Source organism: Eschrichtius robustus, chromosome 16, assembly GCF_028021215.1.
Source record: "Eschrichtius robustus isolate mEscRob2 chromosome 16, mEscRob2.pri, whole genome shotgun sequence".
NCBI lineage: Eukaryota > Metazoa > Chordata > Mammalia > Artiodactyla > Eschrichtiidae > Eschrichtius > Eschrichtius robustus.
This window is the reverse complement of record NC_090839.1, coordinates 69,117,292-69,135,326: the sequence shown is the minus strand read 5'-3', so window position 1 is coordinate 69,135,326 and position 18,035 is coordinate 69,117,292. Positions and strand designations below refer to the sequence as shown.

The window sequence follows — 18,035 nt, the reverse complement described above, 5'->3', positions numbered from 1 at the left end:
CACAAGCCTCCGCTGAGACATCTCCTAAATGCCTCTTTCTGTACCAGTGCCTTGCACCTGTGTGAGTTGGTTAGCTTACTGAGTTGAGAAACATGTGCAGGTGATAATTGTTTGCATTCCTTTTCCTGTGAACTGTTCCCTACCATGAATTCCCACAAGAAGGTTTTTAATACTTTTTAAAGGAGAATTCTCTTAAAATAAGATTAGAAGACTGGGTAAGATTTTAAAGAAAGGATTTTCCTGATTATAGTGGATACTGAATGTATAGTGGGCTCTTACTGCAGCGAGTCCTTGAACTCTAGGGTGAGGGTAGGGGTGTACATGGACTGGGCCCTTTTCTAAAGTTAAATACACAGTTACTGCTTCTTGCTTTATTACACAAGCCTCACTCTATAGGTAAAGTGTCTCAAAAATTCATAGGATTAGAGGTAATGATCATTTTTTTTTTTCTAAAAGAGAAATTTATTGTATTGGTAAAGCTGCTTAAGAAATCAAGATTTCTGATTTATACACTTTGTTGGATATAATTACTCTTTGGACATTTAGTTTATGACCATTTTTTCCCAGTGAGGGCTTTGTGTGTGTGTTGTGTGTATCTTGGTGAACATCTTTGTGTATATAGCTTTTTTTTGCATGCAGTTTTAAAAAAATGATTTCGATAAATTTTCTAAAGTGAAATGACTAGTCAAAGGCTATACTGTCTCATAAAAGTGTTTGAAGGGACTTCCTTCGTGGTCAAGTGGTTGGGACTCTGCGCTTTCATTGCAGGGGGCACGGGTTCAATCCCTGGCCAGGGAACTAAGATCCTGCGTGCCGAGTGGTGTGGCCAAAAAAAAAAAAAACAAAAAAAAAAACCACCAGTGTTTGAAGTCTTAGATTTAGGTATGATAGAGTTAGAAAGTGACTCTAAAGCTAATTTAGTCTAGATCCCCCTTGCAAGCTCAGAGTTATGCAGCTTGTTAGGGGCATAATTGTAAATAGAACCTAGATTTCCTGACTAGTAACCTAAATACATTTTTAGCAGTCATCCTTACTGAAAATACTCTACAGGCTAGGGATTTTTAAAAATCTTATTCCTTCTCTCAGATGTTGTAATTTCTTTTATGATCAATTTTCCTTTCATTCATTAGAAATGAAACTGTCAGACCCTTTAATGTGGTTTGTGTTAATGTACATGGGTTAATTATGATGAATTGCACAGCTGAAAACTTAAAAAGAAAAATTTAGTACTTAAAGCCATCTTTATTAGTAGTGTTCAGCATTTTGAGCATTCCTGCTTGTTCTTGTCGTTAAAAAAGGGAAGAAGAGTTTTGATTTGCCACTTGTGGCAGCATGCTTGCACATGGTAGGTGGTAATTAGACATTTGTTGAACTGAATATGTGATTGCAATTCACCAAAACTTTGTCCTAGGAAAATGATGATGATGTGAACAAGAGGCTCCCCTCCAGTGGGAGACCTAGGTGAGAAATAGAAGCATGTAACCTGTTTCTGCCTGATAGAGACTTTATCCCTAACCTGTTGAAGTTTCTTACCTATGCTCTTTACCTAGATGTTGAAAACAGTTTGGAACAGTTTCGAAGAGAATAATTTCTAAGCCTTTCTTTTTTCTCTGTCAGTTGGTCCTCTGGAATGAGGTGTTTGCGTATCTTTTTTGAGGGTCTGCTGTGTGCCCGCAGTCTGCTGGGGCTGGGTTTATAGTGATGAACAGAAGTGTTACAGGACCTACATTCATTGAGCTTTTATTGTCTGGTGGACTGTGATTTTTAGTATACTTTAAAATATTTGGGCTGTAAAGTTTCTGTGCTGATTCATACTCAATGTTTATATTCACAGAGCGATCGATGTCTTATTCTGATGAGTCTCGACTGTCGAATCTTCTTCGGAGGATCACCCGGGAAGACGACAGAGACCGAAGACTGGCTACTGTAAAGCAGTTGAAAGAATTTATTCAGCAACCAGAAAATAAGCTGGTCAGTATAGTATGTTTGGAAATGTTGATAAGTTTCATTTTTCCATAGTTCAGTAGATAATGTTACCTAGAGTGGTTTAAGAAGGGAAAAGTTTTTCTTCCAAGGAAAAATAATAGGGATTCCTTATTCCAGATTGATTTGGCCTATATTATGATGGTCTAGAACTTAATGCCCTTAATCTGTAATTTATCTATACAAATGTTAGATCCACATTGGTTCCTTCTGCAATAAAGTGCTTTTGACCTTTTACACATTTATTCTGTTGTCCTTGGAATTTTTTTTCTGTGTTCCAGGACAGAATATCTCTTTGTTTTTCATATGTGAAATTGGGGTAGGAGGTACATATTCTGTTTATGGGTAAGTTTGGTCTGGTGGCCAGGGCTAAATAAATGGAAAAACGCTTTAAAGAGTAAAGTACAAGAGGAAGTTCCCTGGTTGCCTAGTGGTTAGGATTCCGGGCTTTCACTGCCATGGCCCGGGTTCAATCCCTGATCATGGAGCTGAGATTCTGCAAGCCATGTGGCCCGGCCAACAAAAATAATAAAGTACAGGAGCAATTACAAATTTCTTTACCCTCCAGGTAAGTCTCCTAATGTTAAATTAAGAACTTGCTATAGGGCTTCCCTGGTGGCTCAGTGGTTAAGAATCTGCCTGCCAATGCAGGGGACACGGGTTCGAGCCCTGGTCCGGGAACATCCCACATGCTGTGGAGCAACTAAGCCCATGCGCCACAGCTACTGAACCTGCGCTCTAGAGCCTCCGAGCCACAACTGCTGAGCCTGTGTGCCACAACTACTGAAGCCCGAGTGCCTAGAGCCCGTGCTTTGCAACAAGAGAAGCCACCACAATGAGAAGCCCGCGCACAGCAAAGACAAGTAGCCCCTGCTTGCCGCAACTAGAGAAAGCCCGCACGCAGCAACAAAGCCCCAACACAGCCATAAATAAATACATAGTTAAAAAAAGAACTTGATATAGAACAGGAGAAAATTAATGAAATGGTATAGTGAGTCAAATAACATTTGGTTCAAAGCAAGCTTCCTCCAACCCCCCTCCTCATTTTATTATGAAAAATTTCAAATAACAGCAAATTGAGAGAATTTTACAGTGAATATCATAGTGTCTAAGTTCTGTCATTAACACTTTATCGTATGACTTTATCATATATCTCTCTACCTCTTCCTCTATCCATCAATCCATTTTTTGTTTTAAAAATGCATTTCAGAGTAAATAAAACAAGCTTTTTGAGTTTTTTTTTTTTTCCCCCATTGATGATCATGGCTGTATATTTCCTATGGGTAAATTTCTTTCAGAATCTGAAAGGAAACTTATGACACTCTTAACTTATGATATAATTGGGACCTGGGAATAATAAGAAAAGTAAGGTGTGGTCCAGTTATAATTTGGAGGGAAACACAAGTTTAAAAAAAAAAAAAAGTACACAGTGTTATTCTTAAAAGTATAGGAATCTGAAGTTTTTATTAATTTTTTTTTTAAGGTACTAGTTAAACAATTGGATAATATCTTGGTTGCTGTACATGATGTGCTTAATGAAAGGTAAGTAACTAAAAGACTAAAATATATTTTTAGAAACTATTAAAAAGTGTACAAGAAGATAAACCCATTGGCTTCATTTATGAACATCTACTTAATGTTTCAGTGGGTTCTCTTGTCATCTTTATTTGTGTAAAAGTATGTAAACATTAATTACCACTGAATACAATTGGAATCCACTTGAAAGGGAGAGCCATTCTTTTTTTTTAATTTGTCAACATGACTGAATAATTGAGCATTGACTTGTAGAATGACAAACTCTTAATGCAAGTGTGAATGAATGCGATTAACTTTTATAAACTAGAGCATTTGGAAACTGCTTAGAGAGTAGATGTGAAAGGGAGCTTCCTTCTTTGGGCAACAGTGGATTCAGGCCATCTATTCTCTGAGGCTACTGGGGTTCTCCAAAGGTGTGCAGTCATCTCTTCATATGGTGATTCCCAAAGAATTGCAGTGTTGGAAAGCATCCAAAACTCATCTCAGCAGGTCACAAACCTTACTGCTTTTTGATGGTTTTATTTTATATAGTTTCTCATTAATATAATACTTAAATCAGTGTTGTCCTTCAAGTTTACTGTATTTAACTACTACCATTTCCTATTTTATAGTCCTTACATATTGAATATTACCAAGTATATAATTATATAGTGTGTTTTATCTGATCACTTGTTGCTGCCCTTTTCTGCGAATCAGTTAATGTAGTTTGAGATGGAATTTGAAGTCTGAATTTTAGTATTTCTAAGCCTTTCCTTACTGTTTGTAAATAATTGATTCTATAAAAGAAAATCTAAAGTCTTAACAAAGATACTTTTGGCATTGCAGGAGACAGAATAGAGAGAATATTTAAAGTGGATAAAATTTCAACCTTTTGTGTAGTTTGAATAAAAATTATAAAATCATTTAAGGCATTCTGTTGTAAGATGTGTCATTCTTGTCATCTTTGAAAGCTTAAGCTTTTTGTGTATTTTGTTTTGTTTGCATTAAAATAAACACAGTAGCAAATTGCTTCAGGAGTTGAGACAGGAGGGAGCTTGCTGTCTTGGCCTTCTTTGCGCTTCTCTGAGCTATGAGGCTGAGAAGATCTTCAAATGGATTTTTAGCAAATTTAGCTCATCTGCAAAAGATGAAGTTAAACTCCTCTACTTATGTGCCACCTACAAAGCACTAGAGACTGTAGGAGAAAAGAAAGCCTTTTCATCCGTAATGCAGGTAAGAATGGAGGGTTGGGGGGAATGATGATGTGCTTGGGAAGAAAGTTGTCCTTAACACACATCCTTGAAGGGGAGCTTGAAGAAAGGAAACTTAGAATAGGAGTTATCTACTGATTGATATATGATGTAAATAAAACTCCTCTTTCTGAATTTGAGTAAATGATACACATTAAAGGTAGATTTAAAATAAGTTATTTTAAAAATTTTGTCTTTTTGCTTTTTAGAAGCTTTCTTTTGAATTTGTGTAGTACTAGAATCATTTACAGATTTGAAAATAGGAGCTCCATGAGGAAAGCCACGTAGAAGGGGGCTTCACATTTTTTGAGGGAGATAAAAACTAAACACCACAACTTATTTTGGGCCTGAAGTTTTGATAATATGTCAAAAATTCTTACTCCTAGTGATATAAAATAAATAATTGTGTGTCTGAATTACTATTATTATTATTATTTTGGCTGCGTTGGGTCTTCGTTGCTGCACGCGGGCTTTCTCTAGCTGCGGCGAGCAGGGGCTACTCTTCGTTACTGTGCGCGGGCTTCTCATTGAGGTGGCTTCTCTTGTTGCGGAGCACCAGCTCTAGGTGCGCGGGCTTCAGTAGTTGTGGTGCGTGGGCTCTAGAGCGCAAGCTCAGTAGTTGTGGCGCTGGGCTTAGTTGTTCTGCGGCACGTGGGATCTTCCCGGATCAGGGATCGAACCTGTGTCCCCTGCATTGGCAGGCGGATTCTTAACCACTACACCACTAGGGAAGTCCCTGTATCTGAATTATTGAAAGATCATTCCCAATTTAATTTTGAGCAAAGTTATAAGTAATTCAATTTTTGTTGAGCTAATGTTTTTAAAAATTTAGGATGTGGTGTCTTTAGAATATTTGATATCTTTATTTATTTTGCTTTTTTTATTAAACAATTCATGATATGTTTTATTTTGGTTAATAATTTTTAAAAAACATGAGAAATCTATTCTGTCTTTAAAATTTTTATTTTTATTTGATTATAGAGGTTGTGAAAAAATTTTGGAAAAGATTCAGAAAATAATTTGTAACTACCCAGCATAAGACCAAATTTGGCTTATTCTGCATACAGTTTTCATATTATGAACATTTCCCCAAGTATTTATTTTGAAAAATTTTAAATCCACAGGAAAACAGATGGACTGGTATATTAAACACCCGTATATCTTTTACCTAGATCTGTCACTTATTAACATTTTGCTGCAGTTGTTTTGTTTCTACACACACACAGACACGGACACAGACACACACAGAGACACGATTTTTTGTTGAACTCTTTGAAAATAAATTCCACACATAATGATGGTTTATCCTGTGATACTTCAGCATGCCTCTCCTAAGATTAAGGCTAATCTCATATATAACAACATTATAATCATACCTAAGAAAATTAATTTTGTCACATAAGACAATCCATGTTCAAATTTTCCAGCTGCCACTAAGATGTCTATAACTTTTGTCTTACCCAGGATCCCATCAAGGTTCATGTATTGATGAATCTTTAATCTCTTGAAGATGGTGGTGTGCCTCTTTAACCTCTTAAATAGAACAATTCTCTGCACGCTTTTTTGTCCCCCTTATTTTGTAGAATGTTCTACGTTTTGGGCTTGTCTGATTATTCCTTCCTGATTAGAGTCAGTTCAAATATTTTGGTCACGAATACTTCATGGGTTCATACTTAGTGTTGTATCACACTAGCAGGCATAAAGCTTCAGGTTCACATAACTGTTAGATGAAGAGTTTCATCACTTAGTTAAGGTGATGACCAACCAGATCTTTCCATTGTGAAGGCTTATTTTTCTCCCTTTGTAATTAGTGAGTAATGTGGGCATGATACTGTGAGACCTCCTGAATATCCTGTTTTTTTCATAGTATTTCACTTGATTTTAGCATTCATTCATATTCTGTGCATTGTATAGATTATAGCATTGGCTGTTGCAAAATAGTGGTTTTCTAATGCTAGCATTCCTTCTATACTTATAACATCATTCTTTTGTAGAGAAGAGCTTTCCTTTTGGGGAAAAAATTGGTTTTAACAAAAAAAAATTTTAGCTGCAAAATATTCTATAGGTAGTATGCCATATATTTATTTTAAAAATATATATAGTGGTAACATGAGCCTGTGTGTCAGTCTTGTGTTGGGGCCATGCTAACCTTCTTTAAATCATTCCAGTTTGAAGCAAGTACTGATATCTTAAACTATAAATCGTACAACATCTGCTCTATGTTTTGAATTGGAAAATAATTCTGGTACTTTAAAGACAAGTTTCCCAAGCACATCTTAGTTTTTGTACTTGAAATTTTAATCACACCCATGGTTTTGAAGAGAGCACTTAGGAACAATGTAAATATGTTACTTAGGAATAATGTTAACAGACGTTAAATGAGGGGAGAACAGTGGATTGAAATGTTTTCAACTTTTTTGGGAACTAAAACTATAGAATTTATTTTCTTTGATATAGTCAGTTTTGGCTATAGTCACTATTAAATAATAAACCTAATTTGTTTGTTTTCTCCGTTTTATTAAATGTTCATGGTTTGTAACTTTTATTTTTTAGCTTGTAATGACCAGCCTGCAGTCCATTCTTGAAAATGTGGATACACCAGAATTACTTTGCAAATGTGTTAAGTGCATTCTTTTGGTAGCTCGATGTTACCCTCATATTTTCAGCACTAATTTTAGGGTGAGTTCCCCGCCCCCTCTTTTCAGATGATGGGGTAAGGGATTGGCTGCATGTATGAGGACCTGGGGAATTAGAAAACAAAGTTTCTGCTCCTTCGAGTATAATTGGTTTTAAGGTCCAGGATTGAATGATACAATAATGTAGTTTTATAAAAAATACCATCTGTACTTGCTAACACTAATACCTTAAGATACTTAAAGAAAGAAATATTTCATCAGTGTCATAAAGAAAGTTCCATTATTCTCCTGCCCTGCCCCTCCCAACCCCCATTTAATGTATAATGTCAAGAAGGTAGGACGTAAGATGTTCTAGGTTCTCTTACTCTGAAATGGTCCGCAGGTTGGAATAGCAATAAGACCTTAAAATGATTAGTCCCCTTCTCTCTGTCTCCATCCAGGATACAGTTGACATATTAGTCGGATGGCATATAGATCATACTCAGAAACCTTCGCTTACACAGCAGGTGTCTGGTGAGTCGCTCAGCATATACCAGTCATTTAAATATTGTGGGAAGGAGTGTTCGTTTCTCAAAGACCAGCTGTTAACACTACTTTTTTGATAATGCAAGAAAAATAATTGCTTTAGAGGATATTTTGGTGAAGATTACTTGTTAGCTAAATTTATCTTTTAAAAGGAAAAATGTGTACTTTCGTAGTAGGTAGGGAGAGTAAATACAGATTGTAGTGTTGCACCTGTGAGTAAGGACTTTATCTCAAGTCATTTGCTGCGTGTGCTGGTAGGAGATACCACAGTGGCAGTACCCTGAAGGGTAGAAAGGAAGATCCTGGATATTCATGATTTATTTGTTTTTCTAGTGATTAAACAAATAAACAAATGGGTTAATTTGGAGGATTGTCATAAATGATAAAGAAAAAATTTTTTTTTCTGAGTTAAATGAATGACTAATATGACTCACTTGGACATTTCAGCTTGTTCCAGGTGCTGTAGTTTCTCATAGCTTATTTGGTGAAATAAACTTCTGAAATTAAGATATACAGGTGAGAGTAGTTCTCTCAGTTCCACTGGCAAGTGGTCCCATTTCCCCTGGGGAGATGAGTGTACACTTCTGGTGGCCAGGTGTGGCCCTGGAGAAGAAAGCCAAGGTGGCCGTAGATTGGCACATTTTAGTCTAAGTCCTGTGTGTAGTGACAGTATGGATACTGCTGAATCTACTTACTAAAAAAAAAGGACATGAGATTATATTTTAATTTCTGGAGAATTTTCATTTCTGTAGCATTAAAAGAGGTAGTGGTTAAAACAGTTTACAGGGAATTCCCTGGTGGTCCAGTGCGTAGGACTCTGCGTTTCCACTGCAGGGGCCCGGGTTCAGTTCCTGGTCGGGGAAATAATATCCTGCAAGCCGCGCAGCACGCAGCACGGCCAAAAACAAACAAAAAACAGTTTACAGTCCTAATTTTATGATATAGGGCATGTTTCAAGAGTGGCCAACTTGAAAACCAGATACCTTTTAAAAGAATTCTCTTAAATATTTTTTTAACTTGGACTTAAAATTTTTTTCTACTCTTCCAAAATTTCTTGTATGATTCCTAGGGTGGTTGCAGAGTTTGGAGCCATTCTGGGTAGCTGATCTTGCATTTTCTACCACTCTTCTTGGTCAGTTTCTAGAGGACATGGAGGCATATGCTGAGGTGAGTATATAAAAAATGAAGTTATTTCCTAAAATTTCAGGTAAGAAAAAAGCAAAAACAGAAATCTAAAGCAGTGCTAGATTTATTTGAAAACAATTCAGATCACCTGACATTTAAGCAAAAATTATGAGACCATTGCAATATTTTAATTATTTTTAGATGTTTTTAAGTTGCCAGCAGAATTACCAGAAAGATAGAAAAATTGCAGGCCTAATTTCCCAAAGCTTGAAATAATCTTGGTGGCTGGTAGTTTCCTGAAGACATTTTCTTCAGTTGTTTCTTATTTTTTTGTTATGGAAAAGGTGAATTGATATTGTATAAAAGCCCCTAAAGGCTTTTCTCTTACTTGTATTGGCAATCTTGGATCATGCTTTGGAAGACAAGGCTTGGCTTCAGCCACCTTTGAGTATGGTACCTTTAATACTGCTGTTGAAGTGTCTATTACTGGTTCTTGGATTTCCTGGCCACTGTCCTGACTTAAACCTGCCATCTTAGTGTTTCTTCCCTACTCAGTTGGTAATTACCAAGATTCTTGTTTGGTGGTCAAGGCTTCCATAAAGATTTAGCTTCATCTTTTCTTTATACTTTTTCTACTTCAAGCAAACAGTTACTTCACTACTTTTAACTGTACCAATCTATCTGCTCCCTTTCAGAGAAAAGTGAGGGAATATTTTGCTTCCACGTGTTTCTTTACCCCTACGCCTAGGATGTCTTGGTTCCTAGCACACCTTTAAAGCTGATCTGCTTCTGATAAGCCACCCATTCTAGTTTGTAGAGACTTCCCTTTGCTATCCCTAAGATTTAATTCTCTTTGATTATTTTGGTGCTTAATTATGTGTAGGTATATGTTGGTTCTAGTACCCCATTTTTTGCTAATCTTTTCCTTTGAGTATGTCTAATTTCCTCAGCTGGCTTATGAATCTGTAGGCTAGGTCTTCTAAGGTCTTATAATTTTTTAAACCAACCTCCTCTAAACTCCCCCAACCCCCCTTGTTCTTCATGTGAATAATATTGGCTTAGTATACTGTTGACTTGAGTGGCTCAAAGAATCTATTGAGGTTAATATTTGCTTATTTAAATAATTCGAGAAGCAAAATCTACTTTTATATTTAGATTCATGTTTCCTTTTCTCATAAGCCAAAATTCCTCTTTATTTGTAAAAATGTATTATAAAGTTAATTGATTTAAAAATTGGGAGTTGTTTTTTGTTTTTTAAACAATGTCTTACTTAAATAAGAATGCTGTTGAATTCACATCTAGGACCTCAGCCATGTGGCCTCTGGGGAGTCAGTGGATGAAGATGTTCCACCTCCATCCGTGTCCTTACCAAAGTTGGCAGCGCTTCTCCGGGTATTCAGTACTGTGGTGAGGAGCATTGGGGAACGTTTCAGCCCAATTCGGGGTCCTCCAATTACTGAGGCATATGTAACAGATGTAAGTTTTAGTAGTCTTTAGTATTATTCAACAAAAATTGCCTTTTCTTTTAAATGCTTCTGTTTACCTAGTGAGCTATGTTATTAATCCCTCATTTGTTTAGCATGTGTGTAGATGTCTGGCTACTTTCTTAAATAGCCAGAAAAGTAGGGAATTCTATATCGCACTCCCCTCACCCCCCAACCTGATGAAAAAAAGTCCACTCTGAATTTTTAAATGCCTATGAACTTTTCTTTTAGGAAATTCTCTGTAGGTTCATTTATTCTTGTTTTTAATATGAATTTTAAAATCTTATTCTTTAGTTTTTTAATAATACTGAGTTTTGCTTTAAAATTATTGTGTCTCCTTTTAGTTTTTCAACATACTAAGAGTAACTCTTAACAGAGAAGGCCTTGAAAAGTAATTTTCTCTAAGCGTGACAGGATGAAACAACTTGATAGCCTGACGTCAAAGGATATAAAGATATAAGAACTTAAACTATGTAATAGCCTGAGACCAATTGTAAGAGGTAGCTAGATTACCACATTTCAGCAGCCCCAGACATCAGCTGCACTGTATTACAGTCCAGTGAGTGGTTCAGTGTAATGGATGTGAGAAATGAACCCCCATCATTATATTCTGCTTGAATAAGAAGGGAGAAGAAACCTGTGTGATAAAGTCATAAAAGATTTAACCTAAATGATTAAAATTTTACTGCTAGTATAAAATTCTAGCTTTTATGAGCATTTACTTTTGTTGAACACTTTGCTAGATAAAATAGGACATTAATTATATATGTAATTCTTGGTAAGTTAATTGTGTATTTGAGCAGAAATGTCCTGAAGATAATTAAAACCAGCATGTTAATGTTTTAAAACTGATCCAAGTGGTTTAATATCTTTATTTTTACTGTCTAAAAGATGGGTGGTTGATGACTTTGTCAGTGTTGAAATAAAAGCAGTTAACTCAGATATAAAACAAAAGGACAGGAATGTATCATTTTCCAGGACAGTTCTATATTAAATGTACTCTTTTATGAAGGTCTTTTAGGTCTTTGCCAAAAATGGTCTTTTAGGCCTTTTAAATCTATATGCAGGCTTACAAAAAAACCCTATACGTAGTGGTTGTTGAATATTACAGAAAAATTTGAGAAATATTTTTCTGTATCAATCTTTTCTGTATCTGTTTTTCTGTACTTGTTTTTTCCTAAGTTATTTTTATTAGAAATGTAGTACATTGACTACTATAGTTTACTGGGGTTTTTTGGGGCTGGAAATGATAAGATTTTCATAATCCTCAAATAGGTATTATATGTTATGAATGAGAATATTTATATTTATCTTTACATAGAGACCATCAGTACATGAACTTTCATAAGCTAAAGCTATCTTGGATATTTAGTTTTAAAAGATTGATTAAAAGTCCAAGTGCTAGATTACGGAAAGTTATTCTCACGGCAGGTTATTCCCATGTTGTTAATACTGTTACTGTTCTAAGTTCTGGTGTATTTCATGATTATTATGAAGATTCTGAACTTCAACCATTTAGTGACTTTGGTGGGGGGATAGGAATTGGGTATAAGGGAAACAGAGTATGTCAAATTCCATTCCTGTCACAATAGTACTTTAGAATACTTAGGCAATATCCTTTTTGTGTATTGTACCAGAGATACCCTTATTTTTCAGCCACTGAGAACTAGAATATTAAGAGACTACTGATAAGGCAGGCAGTTAATTTTCAATTGAAACTGCATTAAATAGAAAATATTTCTTGTTCTGTGGAAGAATATGAGTTTTTTTTAAAGCTGCTTGTTTTCCCCATTGCAGGTTCTGTACAGAGTAATGAGATGTGTGACGGCTGCAAACCAGGTGTTTTTTTCTGAGGCTGTGTTGACAGCTGCTAATGAGTGTGTTGGTGTTTTGCTCGGCAGCTTGGACCCTAGCATGACTGTACATTGTGACATGGTTATTGCATATGGACTAGATCAACTGGAGAATTGCCAGACTTGTGGTACAGATTATATCATCTCAGTCTTGAATTTACTCACATTGGTATGTGAATTCTTTTTTGTTTAATATGTTTATTCAGGCCCTTAAATTTAAATTGATGGGGAAGAAATGAAGCCCTTGTTTGTTTGTGGTTTTTTGCATTAATTAGTCTTATCTATATAATCTAGTTTGTTTTTGCTCTAGTATCTGTGTACTTTTAGTATTTGAGAGCTCATCTCAGTGTAGTTTTACTTTTTTTTTTGGATGAAATACCATCCTTCACACGAGACTATCTAGCACTCCTGATAAATACTATGTAGAGAAGGTACTTGATAGCTATTTTGAAAGACCCTGTTATGTTTTGTTTCTGAAACATGAAAACTTCTTTGATAGTTTTTATTCTTTTCTTAATCATAAATATCCCCCCTCTCTCCACCTTTTATTATGGACCTTTTGAAGTATATTAAAAAAAAAAGTAGAGTAGTATAATGAATCTCTGCATACTTAATACTCAGTTTCTATAATTAGAAGCACATGGCCCATCTGGTTTCACCTAAGCCTCCTACTCTCTGCCTCCTCCTTGCCATCCCTGCATCCCCAACTGGATTATTTCAAAGCAAATTCTAGATGACATTCTGCTAAACATTTCTGCCATAGTTACACTTCCCTTTGCCAATGTGAAAAAAAACCCCATGTTTAAGTGTAAATACATGTATCCTATTTCGGTATCTAAACATTTTAATGTCACTGTTAAGGCCTAAACATATAGCTTAGATATATTACTTTTTTCTTTAATAGATTATTTTTCAGAGCAGTTTTTAGGTTTACAGAAAAATTAAGCAGAATGTACAGAGTTCCCATATAACCTCTTCCCCCAATAGTTTCCTCTATTACTATTATTAATATCTTGTTTTAGTGTGGTACTTTTATTACGACTGATGAGCCAAATTGACACATCATTATTAATTAAAGTCCATAGTTTACTTTAGGGTTCACTGTCCGTATTGTACATTCTATGGGTTTTGACAAATGTATAATGCCATGTATTCACCATTACAGCATCATGCAGAAGGGTTTCAGTGCCCTAAAAATCCCTTGTGTTCCATCTATTCTCTCCCCTCTCTGGCTGGCAACCACTGATCTTTTTACTGTCTCTATAGTTTTTTTGTTTTTGTTTTTTTTAAATTTATTTATTTTTGGCTGCACTGGGTCTTTGTTGTTGTGCGTGGGCTTCTCATTGTGGTGGCTTGTCCTGTTGTGGAGCATGGGCTCTAGGCACGCAGGCTTCAGTAGTTGTGGCACGTGGACTCAATAGTTGTGACTCGCGGGCTCTAGAGTGCAGGCTCAGTAGTTGTGACGCACGGGCTTAGTTGCTCTGCAGCATGTGGGATCTTCCCGGACCAGGGCTCGAACCCATGTCCCCTGCATTGGCAGGTGGATTCTTAACCACTGCGCCACCAGGGAAGCCCCTATAGTTTTGCCTTTTCCAGAGTGTCATATAGTTAGAATCATACAGTACGCAGCCTTTTCATATTGGTTTTTTTTTTCCCTTAGAAATATGCATTTAAGATTCCTCATGTTCTTTTGTGAATTGATAGCTCATTTCTTATTTTATTCTTTTAGATTGTTGAACAGATAAATACAAAACTGCCATCATCATTTGTAGAAAAACTATTTATACCATCATCTAAACTACTATTTTTGCGTTACCATAAAGAAAAAGAGGTAAGTGATTCATTGATCAGACTTTTGATAAACTTAGATCATTGAAGAGTTTGACTCATGTTCCTTAGTAAGCTACATAAATGAAATCAGAATGATAAATATTTGATTGAGAATATAGAAATTATAATGATTCACTTAACTTAATATTTGATTTTCATACTGTATACCTTGATGAGTGATATGCAGATAGTTTTTTCAGATTTTATTAAATTTGTTTTATTAAAATGTCGTGTATATGTTGTAAATAAAACTTCATCGTTAGCTTCTTAACCGACTCCCAGTCAAAGCCACTACAGACTTTCTAAGTAGATGTAGGAAAACCTATCTTAATAAAATGCTGTTTGTATGTGTTTTGATACTGGCTTGAAAAAAAAAAGGGACCTTTTTTTTTTTATACATCTTTATTGAAGTATAATTGCTTTACAATGGTGTGTTAGTTTCTGCTTTATAACAAAGTGAATCAGTTATGCATATACATATGTTCCCATATCTCTTCCCTCTTGCATCTCCCTCCCTCCCACCCTCCCCATCCCACCCCTCTAGGTGGTCACAGAGCACCGAGCTGATCTCCCTGTGCTATGCGGCTGCTTCCCACTAGCTATCTATTTTACATTTGGTAGTGTATATATGTCCATGACACTCTCTCACCTTGTCACTTCTCACCCCTCCCCCTCCCCATATCCTCAAGTCCATTCTCTAGTAGGTCTGTGTCTTTATTCCCGTCTTGCCACTAGGTTCTTCATGGCCTTTTTTTTTCCTTGGATTCCATATATATGTGTTAGCATACTGTATTTGTTTTTCTCTTTCTGACTTACTTCACTCTGTATGACAGACTCTAACTCCACCCACCTCATTACAAATACCTCCATTTCATTTCTTTTTATGGCTGAGTAATATTCCATTGTATATATGTGCCACATCTTCTTTATCCATTCATCCGATGATGGACACTTAGGTTGCTTCCATGTCCTGGCTATTGTAAATAGAGCTGCAATGAACATTTTGGTACATGACTCTTTTTGAACTATGGTTTTCTCAGGGTATATGCCCAGTAGTGGGATTGCTGGGTCATATGGTAGTTCTATTTGTAGTTTTTTAAGGAACCTCCATACTGTTCTCCATCGTGGCTGTATCAATTTACATTCCCACCAACAGTGCAAGAGTGTTCCCTTTCCTCCACACCCTCTCCAGCATTTATTGTTCCTAGATTTTAAAAAAAGGACTTTTAAGAAATTTCACATTGTCATTTTTAATTTAGAGGACCCTTTTTTTTAATAAAGCTTTATAGATTTTAAAATGCTTACTGATACTATGTAGGTTTCCTAAATTGCTTTTTTAAAAATTAAGGTCTTTGATGTTTTGGACAGTGAATTTATCAGTCTTAAACTGATTTGCATCATCACCATTATGCAGATAGTAATATACTTTCCATTTAATTATCACTTTCCTGAATTCTTTTTTTAAGGTTGTTGCTGTAGCCCATGCTGTTTATCAAGCAGTGCTCGGCCTGAAGAATATTCCTGTTCTGGAGACTGCCTATAAATTAATTTTGGGAGAAATGACTTGTGCCCTAAACAACCTGTTACGTAGTCTACAACTTCCTGATGCCTGTTCCGAAATAAAACATGAGGCTTTTAAGAATCATGTATTCAATGTAGACAATGCAAAATTTGTAGTTATATTTGACCTCAGTGCTCTGACTACAATTGGAAATGCTAAAAACTCACTGATTGGGGTGAGTATTTACTTGTAATGACTTTGTTTTATCCCATTTCAGCCTCTTCTTATTGCATGTTTACATATTTCATTTACCTATCAAGGCAGTGTGTCTACAGAATCACATAGATCAAACGGCCATATTTTGGACATGCCTGGATAATTAAAATTGACAGGAATATTTTCTTGCCATTATGTTTAGCTCTTGCTTTCCTTGATAAGTTTTTTATATTTGTTTTATTTTTTACAAAATGTATTTTAATGCTTTCTCCTATTTACTCTAGCATGCTTTTAGAAAAATTTGTCAACATTTTCCACAGGGCAAGTTTGTATAGTTCTTTTAATATGCAACCCCTTCTTCCCCTGGTACTCTTTTCCTTCTTCCCACTAGAGTTAGTGCTTGCATATGGTCCTTATTTTTTGACTACCTACTTTTGTCTAGGAACATTCATATATTCTTTTGGAAAAAGAATAAAGATTTTATTCCTGTAAGAAATTTGAAGTGACCATGCTTTTCATTTATAATTATTGCTGTGGTTAGTATATTTCTCCCTCCTATTGGACCTCGCAGGATTGAAAAACATTGTTTATAATGAAAAGTAATGGGATATAATTAAGGGGATAATGTAGTCTAAGAGAGAAGGGAGGGAAGAGTCAAGACTTGATGTTTATATTTGCATGCTTTCCATATTGTTAGATCAGATTGCCCTGTGTCCCTCCATAGCTGCTCTTTCCCTCACTGCTAGGCTATGGTAGATTCTTCCTTTCTTTGCATTCTAAAATTTGGTTGTTGAGAAATTCGCATTGTGCTCAGATTTGAGGTTTACATCCTGCACTCTGGAAACGAGAGGGAGTGGGGACAGGGCAGTCAGGTGGAAAGGAGTATCTTAGCAATGGAAAGAAAGGGAAGGATGGAAAAGGCTTAGAGTGGCAGGGTGTGCCTTTTTTCTCACTGGACAGGGCAACTTGCCATTTGAAGTACATGGAAAACTGAGGAAATATGATCTACTACACTGAAGGGTGCAAGGGCTTTGTTTAGACCAAGGATCAGCAAATTACAGTCCATGGACCAAATCTAGCCTACTACGTGGTTTTTTTTTTTCTTTCTTTTTTTAAAAAAATATTGAGATACAATTCACATACATTATACTCATTTAAAGTATGCAATTCAATGATTTTTAGTATACTCACAGAATTGTGCAACCATCACCAAACATCACCTCTTTTTGTAAAGAATTTTTATTGAAACATAGCCACTTTCATTCCTGTTTTTTTGTCTGTAACTTTTCTCTCTGCAGTGGCAGAGTTGAGGAGTTGGACGTTGTACCAGAGGTGTCATGTGGCCTGCAAAGGCTGAGATATTTAACTCTCATCTTCACAAGAAATATTTGCTGATCCCAGGTTTAGTGTACTAGCTTGTTTCCAAATTTAAATCTGTCAATTTTAATTTTTAAAAATGTGTAGACATATTTTGAAGGATAAACTTTTTGTATGCTCATGTATGTCTTGGAGGAGCCATACATTTACTTTCTTTTGTACGTCATCAGATGTGGGCGCTGTCTCCAACTGTCTTTGCACTCCTTAGTAAGAATCTGATGATTGTGCATGGCGACCTGGCTGTTCACTTCCCTGCCATTCAGTACGCAGTGCTCTACACGTTGTATTCTCATTGTACCAGGTAATGTATTTACATATACTTCTTAAGAAAACCAAAATTTTTTTTTTAAAAAGGAAGATGGGCCCTTTAGAGTATACATTTACTTTATAAGTTTATTTATTTATTTTCGGCTGTGTTGTGTCTTCGTTGCTGTGTGCGGGCTTTCTCTAGTGGCGAGCGGGGGCTACTCTTTGTTGTGAGTGGGCTTCTTATTGCGGTGGCTTCTCTTGTTGCGGAGCACGGGCTTCAGAAGTTGTGGCACTCGGGCTCAGTAGTTGTGGCTCGCGGGCTCTAGAGTGCAGGCTCAGTAGTTGTGGCGCAAGGGCTTAGTTGCTCTGTGGCATGTGGGATCTTCCCCAACCAGGGATAGAACCCGTGTCCCCTGCATTGGCAGGCGGATTCTTAACCACTGCGCCACCAAGGAAGTCCCTAGAGTACATTTTAAAAAATATGTATTGAC

General features: G+C 36.2%; 1 protein-coding gene across 4 annotated transcripts in view; it reads left to right on the top strand.

The window, feature by feature from the left end:
* SMG1 (SMG1 nonsense mediated mRNA decay associated PI3K related kinase) overlaps positions 1-18,035 on the top strand; it is a 95,878-nt gene that overhangs the window by 25,090 nt on the left and 52,753 nt on the right. For 3 of the 4 annotated variants that reach the window (XM_068524883.1, XM_068524885.1, XM_068524886.1), the window contains 11 exons: positions 1,835-1,971; positions 3,467-3,525; positions 4,518-4,731; positions 7,302-7,427; positions 7,825-7,897; positions 8,979-9,076; positions 10,337-10,510; positions 12,316-12,540; positions 14,101-14,202; positions 15,668-15,937; positions 17,466-17,596. In XM_068524883.1, the coding sequence (XP_068380984.1) occupies positions 1,835-1,971; positions 3,467-3,525; positions 4,518-4,731; positions 7,302-7,427; positions 7,825-7,897; positions 8,979-9,076; positions 10,337-10,510; positions 12,316-12,540; positions 14,101-14,202; positions 15,668-15,937; positions 17,466-17,596 (1,609 nt within the window). The remainder of the gene's footprint in view (positions 1-1,834; positions 1,972-3,466; positions 3,526-4,517; positions 4,732-7,301; positions 7,428-7,824; positions 7,898-8,978; positions 9,077-10,336; positions 10,511-12,315; positions 12,541-14,100; positions 14,203-15,667; positions 15,938-17,465; positions 17,597-18,035) is intronic. The other variant, XM_068524884.1, reaches the window with a different exon arrangement.